The sequence below is a fragment of the Talpa europaea genome (assembly GCF_964194135.1).
Source record: "Talpa europaea genome assembly, chromosome: 5".
NCBI lineage: Eukaryota > Metazoa > Chordata > Mammalia > Eulipotyphla > Talpidae > Talpa > Talpa europaea.
Genome location: NC_140071.1, coordinates 48,099,970 through 48,121,987, shown reverse-complemented (window position 1 = coordinate 48,121,987; position 22,018 = coordinate 48,099,970). Strand labels below are relative to the sequence as shown.

Genomic DNA, 22,018 nt, shown 5'->3' with positions numbered 1-22,018 from the left:
TGCTGGGGAGCAAGATCCCTGGTTGAGAGGCTGTAAGTCCTTCTGTCACTGTTCTCTGGCTCACCAGGCCAATGGATATTTCCCCAGAAACTTCCCTTTATCTATGAACAAACTTTTTTCAAGTTGGAAAGAGAAGGGGCAAATGACATTATTTGAAAAAAGTTAGAAAAGGCTTTTAGGTCAATGTTCAAATTTTTTCTATGGAAATTAGAGTGAGTTGAGCAGCTTTGCTAAAAGATTTACCTACATTTTCTCCTTTAATGTTTTCATAGCTCCATGGAGCTTGATAATGGTGGCCCCATGGTTTAAGGGGCACAGGACTTGCCCAGGGTCATGTGACTGTAAGAAGCATAAGTGCTACTCCAGACTGTGCTGGCTATACAGCCTCACCAGGAGTGATGCCTTGGCAACCCCAGGGAGGCCTTGTGATTCTGATAATCATCTGGTTTTGCTGGGAAGTGTGCCTGGAAGGAATGCCTACAAACAGTGGACCCTGTGTCCTTTCTTTACCTGAGCTCATGCATTCACTCATTCACTCAATAACCGTACACTGACATTATTTGTCAGCATGTTCTAGATGCAGAAAGAAGACATAGTTTCTGTCTGAACACACAGAGGGTTGACATTGTGTAGCAGGTAAATCGTTATAAGTGCCAAATTCTGTAAAATCTTACCCGGTGGATCTAACTTTTTTCTTTCTCCTAAAAACTCAGTCGATTTTCTTTTAAAATTCTTATTCCTCAGCCTCCTGATTACATTTGGCAAACATTTATTTATTTTTATTTATACTTTCAAAATCCCTGCTTTCTTGGCCCAGTTAGACTGGGAATTCCTTGAGGACAGGTTGTGCACTTATTGGCCACTCAATAAATATGCTCTGATGTCATGCAAATTATTTCTGATGTTAATAGAACCAAATATGTTCACGCTTAAGCAAATCATCAATTTTATTTTTCAGTACTGAATTGTATGCCCTCAGTCTTCTGATTACTTTTTTTCCTCCTTGGATCTAAAGCAGACTGTGGAGCCCTGTGTGTGGAGTGAGAATATATGATATAACTTGAAAGTAAGCTCTGTAGGTCTTCTGCTTCTGCAAACCTGAGGAAATCAGAAATGTTGCTAGGAATACATTTGCTTTCAGAACTTTTTCCTAAACACTATGTTCTCTCTCTCTCTCTCTCTCTCTCTCTCTCTCTCTCTCTCTGCTTCCTCTCCCCCCACCACTTCTCTCTCTCTCTCTAAGATCACAGTCTGATGTTTCCACATTCATATTGTCCCTTCTGGGCTGTGAATAAAGGCTAGGGAACTACAAGGGAAGTCACTGTCCCCTGCCTGTTGTTCCTTGGGTTTCCCAGGTCCCTGTCATGTTCTTATTTAAACACAAGACCTGTAAAGTAATCTTAAAGCTAGAAGCTTGGCAGAGGAGAAAGAAAAGTTATAGGTACTAAAGCAGCTGCCAGCCTGATGGCCATAGTATAGGACCAACAGGGCCAGCCTTGGAGAATGGGAAAGGCAAGAGCAAAACAAATAACACATGAAAAGCTCCCTTCCTCCCTGGGCTGCCTGTCCTTGCCTTGGCCACCCTCCAGCCATGCCTGACCTTGGAGTTGTACCTGCAGGGCAAGGGAGGAGCCATGTGTTTCCTTAAGCAGTGCCTGGCACTTTGTCAGGAGCCTGGCGCCCTGTTGGCATCACAGGTGGCTCTGATGGGCTCATCATGTGCTTGATCCCTGGTCAAGCCTGGCCTGGCCCCAGAAGTTCCTTGGAGGGAACCTCTAGAGGTGGATGCGGGGGTGAGGAGGCCTTCTCTCCTTTCCTGGCATGGCTTTAGGGAGGAGAATAGGTGTTCTATCCCCCTGCCATCTAATTACAGTCCTCACCTCTTTGGTCAGTCCCAGGCTGCATGACAGGCAGCTCCCCTGTACCAAACTCTCTCTCCTCCTGGTCTGCCACCAGAGCTAGAATTCAGCCATCATACTCTTTCCAGTAAGTGCAGAACACCCCTGCCAGATGAACAAGTGCCATTTGCAAGTGTAAGAGGATGACCAAGTGCCATTTGCAAATGTAAGACTTAAGCCCTGCGTTCATTAGCCTGTAAAATAGCCCAGCGTGCAGATGCCAGCTAGAAGACAGGAGGGCTGGATGCAGAGATGGATTAGGAAAATCTGCAGGTTCTCAATAGACATGGAGGGGTGGGGAGCAGGTAAAAGTAGGAGAGGAAAAATGTGGTGAGGCAGTAGGCAGGGCCCCAGTCCAGGGCCGCAGAGTGGGCTCTGGCTGGACTGGGAGTTTGTGTTCCATTCTAAGAGGCGGGCACTGGTGGTTCCTGGTCCCAGTGCTGGTGCTCAGGAGCATGGGCCCCATTTGCCAGGCTTTTTATTTTTCAGATTTTTTTAGAAGATAGAAGCCAACCATTTTTTTATGTTGACAACGAATTTAATTTTTTTATATTTATTTTTAAACACTGTGTGGGCTTGCACAGTACAGTACAAGCTCACTGAAATATCTGTGGGATACTAGGAAATAGTGAAGGAGTCTGTCCAGGGCCATAACTGCTTCCAGGGGCAGCTAAAACAGCTCTTCCCAGCTCCTGCCCCTAACATAAGCTTACTTAACCAACAGGAAGCCCTTCTTAACAATGGATCAAACCCATTCAATCCAAGAGCCAGATGCAATATGGACAGCCTTTTTACCACTCAGATCCATATCTTGATCTTGTAAAGAGTTCAATCCATTGCTTTTCTCCCTCTTCTTCTAGATCAACAAACAAACATAAGAGCCAAACCCCCTGAAGAGCTCCCCCAGGAAGTTTTCTTTGGAGAGGCAGGATGTCCAGGTTGCTCCTCCAGCCAGCAATGTTTTCAAGTTTGACAGAAGTCCTGAATGACCTTGGCAAGGTGTTTAGCCTATCTGATAGTCTCTTTCACTCACTAAGAAAAAAACCATTGTCGTGGGGAAAGCACAAAGCCAGAGTGTCTGATTGTGCATCTTCCAGACGGCTTGAGCCTCAGTTTCTTCCTCATAAAATTAGTGGGACAGGCCTGAGCCCCTTGGGGGTCAAAGCGGCCTAAGAATCTTGTACTTAGCAGCCTTCCTCTGTGGAACTCAGGAATTCCCTCTGGCAAAAGTGTGAAATGGGTGCCCTTTAAATTCTTCATTCCACCTCAGATACATGTCGCCCTGGAACTGAACTCTGGGTGCTCCAGGGACACTTAATTAAGTAAAAATCTGGTATTTTACTAAGTGAAATAACAAGATGTGTATATATACACATTAAAAACAGAATATATGTACACATCACCACAACTAGCTGATGAATTTATGGCCCACTGGCCACTCCCCCTTCTTTTTTTAAGGTCCAGAATGTACTGACCTCTGAGTCTAGAAATCACATCCAGGACTTTCCTGTTGATTACCATTAAGTGTTTAGTGTTTGGAACTATCTGCTCCTTCTGACTTGAAAGCAAGCTTATTTATTCAGCATTAAAGGATGTATTTGAATGCACAGTGTGATTCTCTGCAACTTGTAAAAGTAGCAAGACTGGACAGACCACTTTTAGAACAATGAGACATATTTCTATGTTCAGAGTGCCTTGTCATCTCAACCAGACAAGTATAGGAGCTCAGCATGAAAAAGGACATGGATTTTAGTGAATATAGATAATATATTTAGATGAAAAAAAGGAGTCTTTCCCCCTAAAATTTTCTTCTTCTCCATTCACTCATTTCATTTTTTTTTAAAAGATTTATTGATTTATGCATACACGAACTTGGGTGCAGGCCAGAGATGTGGGAGGGTGAGAGGATTCACCAGAGACAGAGTGGGGAACAGAACAGGCAGACTGGCTGAAACACACTGCTGAGGGGAGCAGCGGGCGAGACAGGAGAGGTCTGCTGCGCCAAGTGGTCTCTCCCTGGCTGATTTCATAGTTCCGTGCTTAACCCCTTGAGCCTCCAGGGAGGCCCTCTTTTCATTTTGAACAGTTATTTCTTTTTTTTTTTTTAGTAACATTTTTTTTCAAGATTTATTTATTTATTTATTTATTTATTTATTTATTTATTTGTTATTCATTTATTTATACAATCACTGGGTACAGTCAGAAGCGCGGGAGGGTGAGAGAATTCACCAGAGCCAGAGCAGGGAGCAGAGAAGGCAGAAGGACCGAAGTACACTGCTGAGGGGAGCAGTGGGCGGCAGGAGAGGTCTGCGCGCCATGTGGGACCCTCCTCCGGTGGCCGGGGAGCAGCCAGGGATCGAACCGGCGCTGCAGAGGCTGCGGGCAGCTTCACAACCCAGCGCTCAACGGTTGCGCCACCGGGGAGGCCCATTAGTAACATTTTAAACAGCTTTATTCTTATTAATGAATGGTAAAATAGAAATATCCACATATCCAACTGATGAATAAACAGACTTTTGTATTTATCCATGTAGTGGATGGATATTATATGCAAAGAAAGAATGAAATAAACTGATTTATGCTATAATGTAGATGAATCTTGAAAACACACTAAGAAGTCCCTAAAAATCATACAAAGATAATTCCATCTATATGAAATGTCCAGTATAGGTGAATGTGAAGAGACACAAATTAGCGGTTGCTTATGCCTGGGAGATTAGGATATTAAAGGAATTGTAACTAAGAGGAATGGGGTTGCTTTTTGGGTTAATGAAATGTTAAAAAATTGATGGTGAAAGTTGCAGTACTTTGTGAATATACTAATAGCTACTGAATTAGACTCTTTAAATGGGTGGATTGTATGGTATGTAAATAAATTATATCTCCATAAAACATTTATTTATAAAACAACACACATGATTTTAAAAATCAAGGTAACTGTAATTTCTGGTGAAAAGGAACCATTCATTGAATGGTTTGCTACATATGCCATATACAAAGTTCTTTGTTAGCTACTTGGTACAAAAAGATGATTAAGAGATTAGGGTTCCTTAGTTTATTATATACCAAGTAAAGTAGTATTTTGTTAGTGATGATTTACTTTTGTTGTTTTTTTTTTAATTTTATTTTTATATTTCCCATACAATTACAACCCCCTTATTTTGACCCCAAGCCCTCCTTTCCCCCCCAACCCCCCATAGAGTGTCTCTGGTTCATAGTTGTTTGTTGATTTTGATTTTTTCTTCCTTATAGTTATTCTTTTTCCTGGTCCCTTATTTAAGTTTTCTAGATTCCTGCTATGAGTGAGAACATCCGGTATTTTTCTTTTTCTTTCTGGCTTATTTCGCTGAGCATGATCCCTTCCAGCGCCATCCATGTTGCTGCAAATTGCATGTGTTTATCTTTTTTGAATGCTGAGTAATATTCCATGGTGTATTATGTACCACATCTTCTTGATCCAGTCATCTATTTTTGGGCGTTTGGGTTGTTTCCAAAGCTTAGCTATTGTAAACAGTGCTGCTATAAACATAGGGGTGCAGGTGCTCTTTGGAATTGATGTTTCTGTGTCCTTTGGGCAAATACCTAGGAGTGGAATTGCTGGATCATATGGAAGCTCTATCTTTAGTAGGTCAAGAAATCTCCACACAGCTCTCCACAGTGGTTGGACCACTTTGCACTCCCACCAACAGTGCAGGAGAGTTCCTTTTTCTCCGCAACCTCGCCAACATTTGTTGTTGCTAGTTTTTTTAATATGTGCCATTCTCACTGGTGTAAGATGGTATCTCATGGTAGTTTTGATTTGCATTTCCCTGATGACAAGTGATGTTGAACATTTTTTCATATGCCTATTGGCCATTTGCATTCCTCTTCAGAGACGTTTCTTTTTAGCTCTTCTGCCCATTTTTTGACTGGATTATTTTCTTTGTTTTTGTTGAGTCTCATCAGCTCTTCGTAGATTTTTGTGATCAGTCCTTTATCATTAGTGTTGTGTGCAAAAATTTGAACAATTATTTCTTGTAGCTAACCATGTCAGCAATGATTTTATGAATATCACAGTATTGCCCAGGCAAAGAGAGTAACTTCCCCATCTTCTTCTTAGGACTATGTCTAGGTTATTCAGATCTGGCTGGTCTTATGGAATCAGACTTGAAAAAAAAAATTAGGAAATTAGGTCAAGAGAAAAAAAGCACCATAAGCAAAAAAAGGGCACACTACATGATTTATGTTTCTTTTTCTACCCCCGTCGCCATTGAACATGGAATCCTCCGTAAGGGAAGAGTCAGAGAAATTGTTGGCTCTATGGAAGTGAATAGCAGAAAAGTCCAGCACCTGCTTAAGTACATGATGGGTGAGAATTATAATCAACAACAGTCAGGTTGAACAGGGACCCCACAGATTCCAGCTCTGGGCAGAGGCTACAGCAAGTCCTTCCCCTCACTTCACCCAAGTTTCATTTGCTGTACTGGAGCTCCTTTGTTGGACACTCTTTTGCAGGCTACAGTTGCACCATGTTGCAGCTCATCTCCCCCTCACTGAGGGGAATCCCTCTTGCAATACAGATATTTGAATAATTTTCAGCTCTCCCACTTTAATGCTAAGAAACTGCATAATTCAGGTAATCATTTTGATCACTTCCCTCTGGATTCTCCTCTAACACAGCTTCTACATCAATCATCTAAAAGCTACTAAGGGAGGAAGGAAGTGGCACAGTAAATTCCATCAAAGCTCTCTTCTTCTGATCCAATGAGTGGAAATCAGGATCATGCTCTGCCCTCACACGGTGCTTTGTCGATGCTCTACCCAGCTCCAATATTCTTCAGGCTGCTAGGATTTTTCCTTTTCTTTTCTTAGGGATACCCTGGCCTTCTCCTACCTTTATTTGTGCAGCTTGTGTTTTCACTGACCCCTCTCTTTTGCCCTGGTCCCTAGACAGTGGTGCAATTAGAAAGTGTTGATGTAACTTTTGTCCCCCTTTGCAGTTCCTGGAGCTGGAGCCGCTGAGTCTGACCCAGGGTCACCACAGAGGTTTTCTCTAGCTGGATTCTTTCTCACCACGTCATCCTGCCCACAATGGACAACTCCTAGGAAGACACATCCATGATTTCATTTTGTCTTATAACACTATTTCTGGAAGTTGAGTTGGCTGACTGTTTAGGATGAATGACATTGCAGTGCATGGGAATGACTTTCTACAGGGTGGGTTTTCAGAGATATCATAGTTGCCTCTTTCTTTGGATTCCATGTTAAGATTTTATATATGCCTCCTATATTGCTACTCTGTTCTTTTCTGGGTGGAAGATGTTGCAAAATAGATATTTGTTAAGTTATGTAAAAGTCAAGGTTTAGCTTTCTGCTCCACCCAGAAGCTGTTTGAAATTATGATCACCTACCAAATGTCTGATATTATTGAACTGCTCCTTCACAACAAGGCTGTTGACATCAAAGACATAGGAAGAGGCAAGAAATTGATTTTGGGATCCAGTTAGAGGGAAACAAGTGATAAAGGATATGCTAAGACATTGATTTTGGAGAGAATTGAGATTAACATTAATCATTCATTGATTTGACAAATATTTATTGGGTTCCTACTATATGCAAGGCACTGAATAGAGAGCAGTAAATAAAACTGGAGAGTTGTTAACCTAGGTGATTTATTAAGATGCCCAAGTCATGGAAACCCAAGAACTCTTGGAGGAAGAAATTATCTGGAAATAGTAATTTTACATATGAGCATTTCTCTTTCCTTTTCCTTTTTAAAAGAAAATGACCTAAAATAAGACTTTTTCTTGAGAGGCAACACTGAAGCCTGCTAGAGATATTCTAGGAGAAGAATCAATAACCTCCTGGTATAAAGATTAGAAAGGAGGAAGAGAGAGGAAGTGTAAACATATCCCTTGTGGCCCTCAGCCTCTAGCTCCTAGGGATTCTAAAAAGACTGAGCAACTTAATCAAGTGAAGTAAAAAGTAGAATTCCGAAACCTGACTTTGAGGCCAAGTACTACAAAACCGACCAAGACCCTGACACAGTCGATTGGCTATCCAGTGCTGGCTGAATTCTATTAAAATTTGTTTTACTAAAATAGACTGAAGAATGAAAAAATCACTTATGATTTAAAAGTGTTATAGGTGCATTTGCTTATAAACAAATTGGTGTAAAAATAAAAAACCAAATCAAAGTGAGCTCAGATCCCCTGGGGCATGGGAGGTTAGAGTCCTTGGTACATTTTTGTGATCTTGAAGAGGAACTGTGTGTGAATTGGGGCCAGATTTTCAAAATTTGATCAAAGGTTGTGTTGTTTATTGAAAACTACCCAGTAGACAAATTCTTTCTCTAGTACTTCCAGCTAAATACTTTCTTTTTTAAAAGAGCACCTTAGACCTTTTCAAGGAGGCATTCTTTTAAGTCTTAAGTTTATATAATTAACAGATGTTCTGAGAAGATATAAACTCCAGACATTCAGAAGAGCTTAATTCACCATGTTTTAACAGAGACTTAAAGTTAACATTATAGTTTGCAAAAGATATATTTCTAACTCTGTTCTATTTTGTTTAATTTTACCTCCTGAAATGTCCTCAGTTCTTTGAAAAGATTGTAGAATTCACTTTCAAAGTGAAAATAATTTTAATTCAGTTTAATATTATTCAAATAAGCACTATAAAGAGCACATAGCACTTAGAGTGGAAAGAAAGGCAGAGGTTTTTTTGAAATCTAACAATAAACATTAAGGGTTTAACATGACAGAGCATTATGCAGAGTCTTTAGGTGAGGGGTGTGCCTCCACCCCCCTCACCCCCCTCACTGGACCTTGGCTGCCCAGCAGGAGGTTCCTGCCTTACTCTTCAACAACACCCTCCTTTCTCTGCTTATCTGGCCTTTGTTCATAGCACATTTTCACAAAAATATAGGTCATGTGACCTGGTACAGTAACACTTCTCTGACATTCCAACATTTTTCAAATACAGAAATTTTAGGGGAAAAAAATAGCTGGGCCTCCCTGGTGGTGCAACGGGTTAAGCACTGCACTATGAAGCAATCCACAGCCTCTGCAGCACAAGTTCGATCCCCAGCTGGCCAGGGAGCAACCCACATGGCGCAGCAGACCTCTCCTGACTCACCTGCTGCTCCCCTCAGCAGTGTACTTTGGTCAATCTGCCTGTTCTGTTCCCCACTCTGTCTCTGGTGAATCCTCTCACCCCCTGCACCTCTGGCCTATAACCTAGTTCTTGTATGCATAAATAATAAATCTTTAAAAAAAAAAAATAAAAGAAAAGCTGCTATGGAAGGGATGGACATCTCCCCTCCCTGCCCAAAATAGTCACATGTTGAAGCCCTAAACCCCAAAGTGATGGTATTTGGTATTTGGAGGTAGGGCCAATGGGAGGAAGTTAGGGTTAGATTAGATTATGAGATTGGAGTTATCAAAATGGAATTAATGCCCTTATGAAAAGAAAGAGCCAGGAAGCCACCCTCCCCCACCTTCCCCATCTCTCTCTTGCTCTTATATACCGAACAAGGATAAGTAAGGACTAATGAGAAGACAGCCAACTGTCTGCAGACCAGGAAGAGAGGGCTCTCAGCAGGAACTGTATCAGCTGGCATCCTAATCTTGGACTTCTCAGCCTCCTGAACTGTGAGAAACAAATGTCTGTTGTTAAGCCACAGAGTCTGTGGTATTTTGTTATAACAGTCAGAGTTGATTGAGACAGAAGTCTTCACAAACCAGCTGGTTTTATTGACCTGGCCTAGAAACTGTAGAGATCAAATGATAATTTTTATATGTTGTAGGTAGACCCTATTTTGTTGATGTCATCACTTGCCTAAACTCAAATAGATCTCCACTGTGATTGTCAAGTCTTTATTGAGCACTTACTCTATGCTGGATACAATTCAAATTCTAATTTCATGAAAGCTCTCCATTTTTACACTGTCAATGTCTCTAGAGGGAAAAAGAATCCTAGAATTCCACCCATGAATGATCAGGGTTTCAACAGTAGTAACTTCTACTTTGCTATCTTGGCTCCTCTGGGGTTACTTCTTTGGTCTACTACTTGGGAAGTAAAAGGGAAATCTGGGCACTCCAAGTGCTTATTTCATTTAATCACTAGGATAATAGAAACATAATAGAAGCATAAATAGCAACAAAAATAGCATTTGCTAAAGGCTTAAAGGACAGTATCAATAAAACTATTTGACACATATTCAGAGGAGGAAATAAGCTAAAATGCAAGGAAGGAAAGTCAACACAGGAATAGCCATTGGAGCAGCCCAGGTGTAAGATGGTAAGAGCCTGAACAAGAGTGGTGGTGATGATGAGAGCAGAGAAGAAAGAAAAGATATTAACAAACCAGAGATATGAGCAAAGAAGCACTAAGTCCTGGTGAGTGACTGGATGCTGAGGAATGATACTGGAGGAATCCAAAAAGACTGAGGTTTTGAATTCGTGACTAAAAATATTTGTTTCGACAGGGTAGGCAATCACGAAAGACCCACAGGTGGATGGGGAATGACATAGCCGGTTCTGGTTTTCTATCTGTTGAGTTTGAGGTGACAGTTGTGTTTAGCATATGAGAGAAGGCAGGCGTACTCCTGCTGTGGTTTTCCTTGGTTCACTATTGGCTTTTATACTCAGCCTCAGGCTGACCAGATCCAGATGTGAAATTAACTCTTAACAAGCTGAGAGCTAAGTAACTAAGCTTTAGGAGCTGGTTTGCTACCAAAAAAAAAAAAAAAGGATTTAAAACAAAGAGACCCCCACTAAAGCGTTTAAGAAATACTTTGTGTAGGTATGGGAATGTCTGCTTAGGCAGAGGAGTGGAGTAGTATGCCCAACCCTGCATTCTTCCATGAAGGGAGAGTTGTTCTGCTATCCTTTGTTGACTTTTAATAGGAGGACCAGGAGTCACTAATTGAGCCCCAGAAGGAGAAGCTGGTCTCAGGAAGTGGCTTCCAGCAGCCTGTTAGGGGACAGCTGAATTTGGGGTAGAATTCGGCCACAACAGCTTTATCTGCTAGTAAGCATTTCCCTAGAAAATATGTATGTTTGTATATTCAAATTGCCATCAACATATTTATCTCGCCCAGGCTTTGAAACAATACATATTTGCCTTAATCAAGAAAATTAAATGAATCTGAACTTAAAAAGAAAACCTGACAAGCCAACAAACTAAGTCATTATTCTGACTGTAATAACAGAATCCATGTTTCTTTTTATTGAAAAGTTTTCCAAAAAGAAAGATATAGAAGATAAAACATCAAATACTTATGTATATACCACCTAGTTACAACAAATGCTATATTTTCTTCAATTTTTTAAAAAGATTTATTATTTATGACTACAAGAACTAGGGTACAAGCCAGAGGTGTGGGAGGTGAGAGCATCCACTAGAGACAAAGTGGGGAACAGAACAGATAGACCAAAGTATACTGCTGAGGGGAGCAGCGAGTAAATCAGGAGAGGTCTGATGCTCCATGTGGGTATCTCCCTGGCTGGGGATTGAATTCATGTTGCAGAGGCTGCAGACCAGCTTCACAGTGCTGTGCTCAACTCCTTGCGCTGCCACCAGGGAGGCCCTTCAGTTTTTTGTTTTTTTTTTTTAAGGAAATTGAATGTTATAGATAAAGTTGATGGTCCTTGTCTGCCTTCCCAGCTCCCCTTCCCTTCCCTAATTTCTCAGAAGTTATTTCCATTCTGAAATTGGTATGTTCTTCTGTGCATACTTTAATAGTTTACCACATGCACATGGCCCAGCAGTGTTATATGATACTGTTCTATATGTTTGAGTTGTACGTAAATGGTACCACATTGAATTTATCATTTTCTATCTCATTTTTATATATTACCATGTATTTATCCATTCTGCAACTAAAGGACAGATAGGTTGTTTCCAGTTTTTTCCTGGAATAAACATCCTTGTGTATGTCTCCCTATAGATGGGAACTTCTGTAAGGGATTTTAGTACATGTGGAATTGCTGGATTTCAGCAAATATTCATCTTTATCTTAACTGGAGATGGCCAGCTATTCCTCAAAATGTTTGCTCAAAGCACACTTATCCTAATACTCTGTAAGAGCCCTGATTCCCCACACTTGTTAAACATTTATGTTTTGTCAACCTGGTGGGTGTTTTCATTTTCATTCATTGTAAATAGTGAAGCTTTTTTTTTTTCAAAAATGTAAACTCTTCTAGGCCAGCTAGACGTTTGTTTGTCTCTCATCAACCAAGTAAGACAGAGTGTTCCAGAAGCTGAGTATAAAAGTCAAGCAGAGAAAATTAAAGCTAGAATTAGAACTACTGCCAATGATAGATCAAGCTGAGATTAAGATAAAGCATACTTGAAGTTATAGTCAGTGAGAAAGCATGAGTGATTTTTAAAAATTGGTTCATAACAACTTTACAGGTATGTGGTTGAGCCCTTTACTGAACACCTTCCAGATCTTATCTCATTAGTGCATGTAAGACCATCAAGGAATCATAAGGGTAATCAGAAAATCAATAATCAGAACTAGTCTCTGGATACTAACTGGATCCCAGGTGCCTAGTCTTTGTGATGACAAATAATGATGGTAACTTGGGGGCATTTGTAATAGATCCTTTAGCATTCACTTGGGAACACGTGTTTAGTGGAAGTAAACATGTTGAAATTTTCAGTTCAATTTATTAGTCTTAAGAGGATGGAATTCTGTGCAAGTAAACCTGGGACCTCATTAACTACCAATAAGACTCTTTGAATTTCCATTTCTTCATTGTTAATGCAGATTTCTTCACAGAGTTGTTACAAGATTTAAAAGAACTAGTATTTGTAGTATAGTGGCTTGTACATATAAGCATTTAGTTATGATCATAACAAAATAATTGAGCAGCTACTATATTCAGCATTGCTGCAAATACTGGGCACGAAACAGTACAGAAGACCAAGTTCCAGTTGTCAAGTAGCTCACATTCTAGAGGGAGATAACACACAAACCAACAATCAGCTATGTAGTATGTCATCTGTGCATCTTAGAAAGCATGCAGTTGGGAAAAATTCAGGCCAAGTAAAGGGACTAAACACTGGAGTGCAACCCCAACCCCCAAGTTAATGTTGCTTTCTCTTCCAAGATGCTCATCTTCTCAGACTCACTGGAGTTCTAACTTTCTTAAACTGTGAAATGGGAAAAATAATAATGGAATTGTGTGTGGTTTTTATTTATTTGCTAACATTCAAGGTTAGACATTTTCCAAACATTGATTTGTTTAGAACTTGAAAGCAAAGAGAAAAAGGCAAGACTGCCAGAAGGCTTCCTGATTTAACATTGACATAATGTTTTAAAATAGTCCAAAATTATTGGCTTTAGTGCAATGAAATAAGACTTCATTGAAGAAAATATTTATAAACACAAATATGGACAGTAGGAAAAAAAGTAATGGTAGAGACTCTCAGGAGGTCCCCAATGTAGTTGAGGTTCTACTTGTCTGTAGCCACGGTAATTATGCTGCCTCTCTGCCTCTGTTTCCTTGTCCATAAAACGTTGCTAGCAAGCCATCCGTTCTCTACTTCTTCTCTCCCAGAACACGACTACTCCCACTTCTGTTTCTGAGAACTGAAACACTGTCTGTTGCATTTATTTCTGTTCTGATTTTTTTAAATCTGATGTTGAACTATAGCAATTTCCTTTTTAGATATGGAAGTCTCCTCTGCAATAAAGTGTAGTTCCCGTTCCTGCTCATCTTTCTTTTTCTGGAATGGGAAGGAGTTAGAAAATCTTGATAACTCAATAAAAATTGCCATCTCTCCCTGCCTCACTTCTTCGACTGATGCTTTGAAAGTACATCGGTCACTATTTTGGCATATATTTTAAAATGATCAATAACATGGTATTATTGGAAAATCACCAAGTCATTTCAAAATTGAATGGAATATTAAAGTTGCATGTTGAGATTTTATTCAAACATGGAGTTTTTTAAATCCTGTTTGATGCTTTTAATAGAAACTGCTTTGTAATAAAAACAAACGTGTATTTTTTCAAACACCTTCACAATCATTTCAATTTATTAAAAGGAAGGAGATGGAGCCTGAAAAACAATCATTTTTAAATATTGCTTTAAAAATTATTTTAATTCAGGTAATGGTTTTCCAATGCCATCTTTTGTCTTACATTAAAGAAAACATTGCTCTTGCTTTATTAAAAAAAACAAAAACATTTTCACTAGATGGCCTCAGTTTTTGTTTTCAGTATTCCTGCAGGCATAGTCAGATGGCAAAATTAGCTGGCACATGCCCTGGTATTTATTGAATCATTCTCTAATGTCAAACCCTACAAGAAAATAGTCCAGAATTCTGCACATAAGTTTCTTTTCTGAGATTCTGGGGAGAAGTGATCTGTAAGAGCATACTGTTACCCAGTGACTGCAGACTGAAATCCTAGAGACTACTTTTAGTATTTGCCAAACAATCAGGAGCATTTGCCAAGGAAATCTTAGTGGTATGTTCTCCATAAAAAAAAATTACCCATGACAGAGCCTTGAACTCTCCCCAGAGCCTTCAGAGAAGAGCTGACCAGCTAGACTTCCTTGCAGATCACCTAATTATGCTTTAATCTTCATTTTTTTAACCAATAACAGGTATTTGTTTATTACAGTCGGTGGTACCTATTGATATATGTGTTAATGGCACCAAGTTGTTCATATTTAAAGTTCCCCTTTATCATTTCTACAGGTGCCAACCTTCTTGGTACTCTGCTTACTTTGCCCTTCTATCCCTAGCCCACACCAAGTCACCAAACTCTAACCCATTCCATAACCTGCTGTGAGATTTACCTTCCCTCAACTCCCTTGCATCATGCCCCAAACCTTAAAGAGCTCTCAAATGCTCCAATGATAATATCAATATCTATTCCTCTTACCCAGACATTCCACTGGATAATCTCCATGGTCTGAGATCAACTTTGAAGCTTTTACCTTCACCTGACCTCATCCGGTGGCCTAGGAGTGTACACTGTCCATCCATCTCTTACCCACTTTTCACGGTACTTCAAACCATGCTTTCAAACTTTCCTGGACCATTCTAGTTTATAGTGACTTGCCCCCTACCTCTAACTACCTAGACTACCTACTCATTTGAGCCCTAAGTCATATACTCACATTGACAATTGATAGCATAAGTGCTTAATAGTTAATAACATGGAATCATTGAGATGGAATGAACTTTAGCTATCATCCAATTCAGCACATCCTGAAACATAGGGACATATCCCCTCTTCCCCCAACGCTGACTGCCAAGGTGCTATGGTTCCCAATGTGGTTGTCTCACCTGTGAATTATCCTTCTCATTGGAGGCATCTGCTTTGAAGAAAAACCCCTCTATCCTAGCCCAACCAGGTGAGAGTCTAATGCCAGGAAAAAGAAAAAAGAAGAAAAGAGATGAGGATGGGGGAGAGAATCCTCTTGCTCTCCCGTGAAAGAGATTTCTCTGAGCCCAACTGAAATCCCTCCTGCCTGTTTTCTAATAGACCCATTGTAAGCCTGGCCCACAGATCTGCCTGTCAGGATCATGTGGCAACTTGTTCAAAATGCAAGTTCCTGGGCCCCAGCCCAGACCACCTAAACTGGAAACTCTAAGGGAAGGTCTCAAGAATCCGAATTTCTACGAGTTTAAGAAGGACTGTCCCTGCCTTAAGAAAATAGCTAGCCACTCTGTCTCTTCACCTGATAGTAGCCTTAAGGCTGAGAAGCGGTGCACACTGTATCTTTGCACATGTTAATATGGTGAGTGTCACTACACCCATCTCATAAATATAGTATTTTGCCAACTATCTGGATAACCACACATGCCACGTTGGACAAACCAGGTGAAGGCACAGGTATAGGTGAATCCAACGTCTTCAGATCTTACACTCAGGCGACCGCATGAAAACCCCCCTTTTAAAACAACCGCATGACCGTTTCATGTCCTTAAAACAGTTAGCCGGAAAAGGTTTCTGTGGTTTGCTCCCCAAGTGGAGCTGGCGACGGTCCTATACGTAGGGCGGAGCAGGCAGAGGGGGCCTGGGGGAAGACTCCCAAGACTCCCAGCTGGATTTTGTGTGGCTGCTTGATAGTATTTTGCCCCTCCAGCAAACACACACTCTCGTTTGTTATGAAAGTAGTTTGTAGACAGAGTCACAGAAAGAACTTGCAGAAGGGAGGGGGAAAAACGCGCCCAATTTAAAAAAAAACAAAAAACAAAAAACAAAACAAAACAAAAACACAAAGGGTCTTCCCCAGAGGAAAAGAAACCGCGCTGTTTGTCTTTCTGTAACTGAGCAACACCCCGACGAGCAGGGCGCCTGTGTCCTCTGCGGTTTTTCTAGTTCTGGGCGCGGGTTCACTTCCACCCTTGTTGACAAACCCCCCTGAAGTGCGAACCGGGCGGACGGGCAGCCTCCCGGCCGCCAGCTGCGCGCGGGCCCCTGTTTCGGGGGATCCCTGCCCGGCGCCGCGGCCCGCGCGCCCCCTCCTCCAATCCCGGGCCGGGCCGGGCCGGGCCGGGCCGGGCCGGGCGGGGCGGGGCGGGGCGGGCCTCCCCGGGCGCTGCGCTGCGCTGCTCCGCGCGCGCTGTAGGGGTCGCTGAGCCGCGCCTGGCGCCCGGCGCCTCCGGCGAATAACGGGGCCGGGCGGGAGGAGAAAGGAAACCTGCCGCGGGAGGCGGCGGCCGGGCGGGCGCGGGCGCGGGAGCGGAGAGTTCACTTTTGCTCGGGTGTCAGCGCGAGGCGGCGGCAGCGGGCGCCGGCGAGTGAGCACCGAGGGAGCGGGTCGCCCATCTCGGGGCGACCGGGGAAGGGTGACCAGGGGCCGGATACGAGCGCGCCGGCCGGGCGCGGAACCGGAGAGCCTGGCCAGCGAGGGGACCCGCGGGGGGCGCGCCCCGGGCGGGCCCCCGGAGCTACGCAGGATGCCCCACGAGGAGCAGCCGTCCCTGCAGAGACCCCGCTACGGCTGTAAGTGCGCCGGGCCCACTGGGCTCTCGCCGGCCTTGGGGAGCCCCGAAAGACGCGTTGGGAGCTGGGTGCACGCTGCGGAGCGAACGGGAGGGCAGCGGCTGTAGAGCTGGCAAAGTTGGGAGCGGGAGTTGCAAAGGGTGGTGGTCAGAGTGGTCCCGCGCTTCTCTCCCCAATTCCTGAATCCCAGCTGGCAACTCCAGCCCTGGACCCCGCGCACCCCACCGGGGTGCCCCGGGAGGGCTGGGTGTGCGCTCTGGGACAGACCAGGGTGGGGGGGCTCCGAGTGTCTATCAGGTGAGGAGCTCCCGGCTGCTGCCCGCTCGGGCCAGGGGGTGGCGTCAGGGGCCGAATTCTTCCCACTCAGAGTGGGAGGAAAGTTTGGTTGCTGCGGCTACAGGTGGGCACTTCGAGTGGTTGTGCCCGCGCTCTGCAGGGAGCAAAGTCAGCCTCCGCGGAAGGGCAGGCGTCTCCTGCTACCCGCCTCGGCGGAACTGCCGCAGGAGCCGGTTTGAACTCCACAGGTGTGTCCTTTCCAGGTGCGGCCGAAGGGGCCCTTGGGCTCTAGCCCATCTCCTCCCCGCCCCCCAGGCCCGTGCTGCGCGCGCGCAGCGAGAACTACTGCACAGAGGGGGAGCGGCGCTGGGCTCCCCGGGGTTTGGTGGGAGCCCTCGTGACTTGAACGAGATGGTGTCGATTACCCAGGGCTGCCCTCAGAATGAGGTTGCTCTGCTGGTGAGTGGATGGAGCTAGATTAGGACCAACCAACCAAGTGGCTTTATGTGTAGAGTTCAGAGTCTTTACGAAACCTGTGCCAGGAAGTATTTCCTTTAAAACAAACAGAAAGTTGGCTCGCTCTCTCTTTTCCTTCAGGGTTGGCCCTGTCACTGAACCTATGGCCGAGGGCCACAGGTTAATTTTTTGCCCAACCTGCCCTTGGTCAAAGGTTCCAGGTTTGGGTTAAGTTGGTGATACCTGCAGCGGAGTGGGTTAGTGTGTGTGTATGGGGCGGGGTGGGGGCGGTTTCCGGATGATTGGGAGGGCCACACTCTTGCCCTAATTAAAAAAGGGGAGTAGTCAACTTGAGTAACCCTCCTCTTCCTCCACACCAGTCTTGGAATGCAGTGTCAGATGGGAAGTTACTTTCACCGTGTGACCCTTTTGGTGTCAGGCAGTGAGGAGACCAGAGGAGTCAGTTGCAGCCTCTGTACTATAGGGAAATGCATTTAACCCAGAACCTAGCTCTTTGCAAACTTAATTAGTTTGCTCTCTGGTGACCACACAGATAGCAGAGCTCCTGGGGCCCAAGGCAGAAGGATGTGCTCATCCAGTGTGGGTAGTGTCAACCTCTGGTTGGTGAAAGTCCTTTATTTATGTGGCAAGATCCCAGAATATACTTTAGCTTCAGTGTGTCCAATTATACGTGACCTCAAAGTTTGGAAACTAGGTGAATGTACATAAAATAGTTTTTGGTATCACTTTTCAAGCCATGATCAGTTTGGTATATTTCCTCAGTGTTTCAATGTGCATTTCACAGGTGCAGTGAATGGAGTGCATGCATGCATGCATGCAGTATTTTCATCCATCTCTGCATGGGCATCTGTGACGATGCTTAATATGCTTTTAGTGCAGTCAAGGTGGCTGGGAACCTGTTTGCAAGAAGAGCAATCTGCATGGCCACTTTGCAAATCATTGTTGAACTTCTCTCACATGTCTGGTGTAATGGACTGATGTGCCATCCTGTTGGACTCATTCCCATTTAACCTGCTCCCACTTCAAGTGCTGGCATTCTTTGGCCATTTAACATAGTAAAAAATGGAAAATAAATGGTTTCCGGGCTTTATGGCTACTCTAGATTATTAAGGCTTTAATGTAGTTGCCTGTTATGTTCACACAATGAGCTTTTCTCTGTAATTTTAATACTAGATTCATGAATAGTATGTGTTCATACCTTATTAATATGATAATCAAGTTGGATATATCTTAGTGTTTATAAGTACTATCCTATATTGACTCTTTATCAAAAAGGGACTATATGATGTGTCAGAGTATATCATTTCTGGTAGTGATTGACTTTCTGAACCTTCTGGCAACACAAGTCTGAAAATAAAGGTACAAGTCCTTCCCAGGGAGGCGGGAGAAGAGTGACGCAGGGTTGTCTTTGCTGTGTTCCATTACAGGGCTGTGGGATTTTTTTTTTTTTTTAATCTCTTGGTTTGGTAAGTACAGGTCCAATAAAATCGCATGCTACACTAACCAGGCTTTATCCCCAGCATTTAAAAATAAAGTAATTCCTTATGCATTCCCTGTATATCCTATATATTCTAATTACAGCTTCATTGTTGTATATTCAGAGTTAAAAATATTTAAGACTTCTTTAAAAACAACTTTTGGGTAGTCTGGATTAAAGTTGGTTAGATTTGTTTTCTGTCTGGTCTTTTGTTAATCTCTTTCTCCCCTTGAATTGTTTGATTTGGTCATTCTTATACAAAGTAAATGAACTCAGCTCAAGACTGCTAGGGTTCTCTCCTCTTTACCAGGTGAGTGTCTATAAAATACCATGTAGTAAGTGGTACTTGAGGGATTGCTCAGTGCGTTCTCCATGAAGGCTCCCTTCTCAGATTTCTGACAGGAGGCATTGCTTAAGTTTCTGATTGGCACACAAGACCACTGAAATGAAATAGACCACTTTCTATTCAATTACTGTCACTTCCCTGTTGACCACATCTTTCTGCAACCTATAAAGTTTCTGTGTGTGATATTACTACAGAACTAAAATGAAATACCAACTGAGTAATGCAATAACGCAAATATCTTTCTAAACTCAAAACCAAATTTAAATGACACTTATGCTTAGGTATGATTTGAAATAACTTATGCTATTGTAATAAACTTTGATGTACTTGGCAGAGTAATTCTGAAAATATATTGCCACCATCATCTGTCAAAAGTTTTGTGCTAGCTATTACTTAAGAGTAAAAAAAGACCAGTAGTAGCAAAAGGGGGGGCGGGGGCCTTTGTGACTAGACTTAACAAGTTTCATTCATCACAGATAATCCACTCCATGTTGAAATGCCTACTGTGGGTTAGTGATCAATGTGTGTAGAAAGAATTATGGCTTCCTACCCTCTGCAAAACTTCTTTCATGGGAAACCTTGTAAAACTAAAAGTAAGCAGTGTTTCAGGGTTTGCTTCTTTTTAAAAGTGCATCATAAGCCTGGCATCCTGTATGTTTTTTTGGGGAAGTTGTGGCTGATGTTGTGAGTGCTTGTCTCATGGTGAGCCTTCTAAATCTCCTGGTAACTGGAGTACTGGGGTGGACAACATAAACTCATTCCAGTATTGACTCAAGATGAAATTTACATTCTGAACTAGTTACAACTCGGGTCTATAAAGCAGGATTGAATACATACGGTCAGCACAGATGACTCAGCAATTCTGTCAGAACTGGGGGAAGGTTCGGGATATATGCAGTGTTGCATGTGAAGCTGTCTTTTGTAGACAAAGTCAAGTCTCTCCTTCATGTGCTAATGTTTTGGTTGAACGTTTCAAAAGGAACTTCAAGGTCAGCAGCTAAAGTGTTGTTTTAGTATACTTTTAACTTTAATTACACATGCTGTTAGCCAAAATGACTTGTTCGGGTGAGCTTCAACTTGTAATACCAAGTTCATCTTGGAATTTAGTGTGATTTAGAGTGTTAGCTAACACCTTTCCCCCTCTCATTTACTGTTACTCCTCAAACTTTAATTCCACATTAACCAACTTTATTTAAAAGGCATATATCGGAACAGAGTGACACCAAGTCTTCATGGTACTGGAAGAAGAAACAGAGGCCACCCAACTTCTGATTTGATAGTTATGTCCACCAGGGTAGAAAGTCCAGCATGGGAGGTAGAATTAAGGTTTATGAATTTACCAAGTCTGGGTGTTTTCAGTTGTTATTACCATCAGCTCATTGTTACCTTTGGGTAGGCCAGTGGTTTCCCCATTTCATAAAGAAGCTGAAAGCCATGATGTTGTCTCAGGTGCACACAGGTAGCTAGGGACAGAGGGAACTTGGAATTCGGGGCTGTCAGACCCTCAACTCTGTTCTCACCAGCTATTGACACTGCCTCCCTTGAATCAGTCCTAAGGATTTCTTTCTGTTTCTGGTGTTTGTCATGATGTTATCAAACTGTGGAAACCTGAAGCTTTGGGCTAGCTTGCTCTTTTAAAAACAGATGATGTATGGCATTCTTTAAATTTGATTTTCCTTTTCTTTTTCTCCCTCAGGGAAAAGTATAGAAGAATACATGGACTTTTTATTTACTACATCCAAGCTTCATCAAAAGACTTTATGTATAGGTAGAGACATTCCATCTCATTGTGAGTCACTGAAATGAAAGACTTCCAGAATAACATAGTGGCATGCTCCAGTGATTTCAAAGAGGGTAATTTCTAAAACTCACCTTATTACATAGACTGGCAATTCTTTGACATCTGAGGTGGATGAGAAATCAGGTATAAAGTTTATAGTGGGGTGACTCATGAATGAGTTGAATCTTACACTTTCCCCTTCTATTTTGCTTTTCTCCCTTGATGTGACATGACAAAAGTTTTGAAGGTGCATAGATGTAGAATTGAATGCTAACTTGACCACTAACTACTTGAGCAGCCTTGGGGCTTTCCCCTGTGCCTCGAAGGGTGCTGTGTTATGTTCCTATAATGGTGGTTAAAGTGGTTCCTGGCACATAGTGCTAAACCAATTGCACTTTTTTCAATTAACTGAGCACCTAATATGTACAACACATTGTGGATGAAGGGAAAATGACTTAAGCCAGATCTCACCAGAGAAGTTGAAAAATAAAGAGTAGTGATTATATTTAGCACACTTCTAAGTTCTGTGAAAGTGAAGGCGTGAAAGTAATGGATTTGAATAGGGCAATGACTATAGATAGTGTCACCTCTTTTTCTTCATTCTCTCCATTATTTGTGGCACTTTTTCTCAAATTTCACTGGAGGTTTATTGCCCTCAGATAACAGTCATATCAGTTTTGTTGGAAAACGACTCTTGCCATCTTGCCAGGGCAAGAGCAGGTGCTCAGATTTGAAAGGCATTCCAGTATATTTGTTGTGTGGATAGTTTGTTGTATCTGTTGATAGATGGCTTGGAAGGGAGGTGCAG

The 22,018-nt window shown here is 42.5% G+C and overlaps 1 protein-coding gene across 1 annotated transcript in view; it reads left to right on the top strand.

The window, feature by feature from the left end:
* Window positions 1–16,714: 16,714 nt before the first annotated feature.
* The window catches only part of IQGAP2 (IQ motif containing GTPase activating protein 2), a gene marked incomplete at its 3' end in the record, with an annotated part of 261,119 nt that continues 255,815 nt past the window's right edge, over window positions 16,715–22,018 (top strand). Inside the window, exon 1 of the mRNA XM_084234138.1 lies at window positions 16,715–16,854. Coding sequence (XP_084090264.1) covers window positions 16,809–16,854 — 46 coding nt within the window. The 5' untranslated portion in view covers window positions 16,715–16,808. The remainder of the gene's footprint in view (window positions 16,855–22,018) is intronic.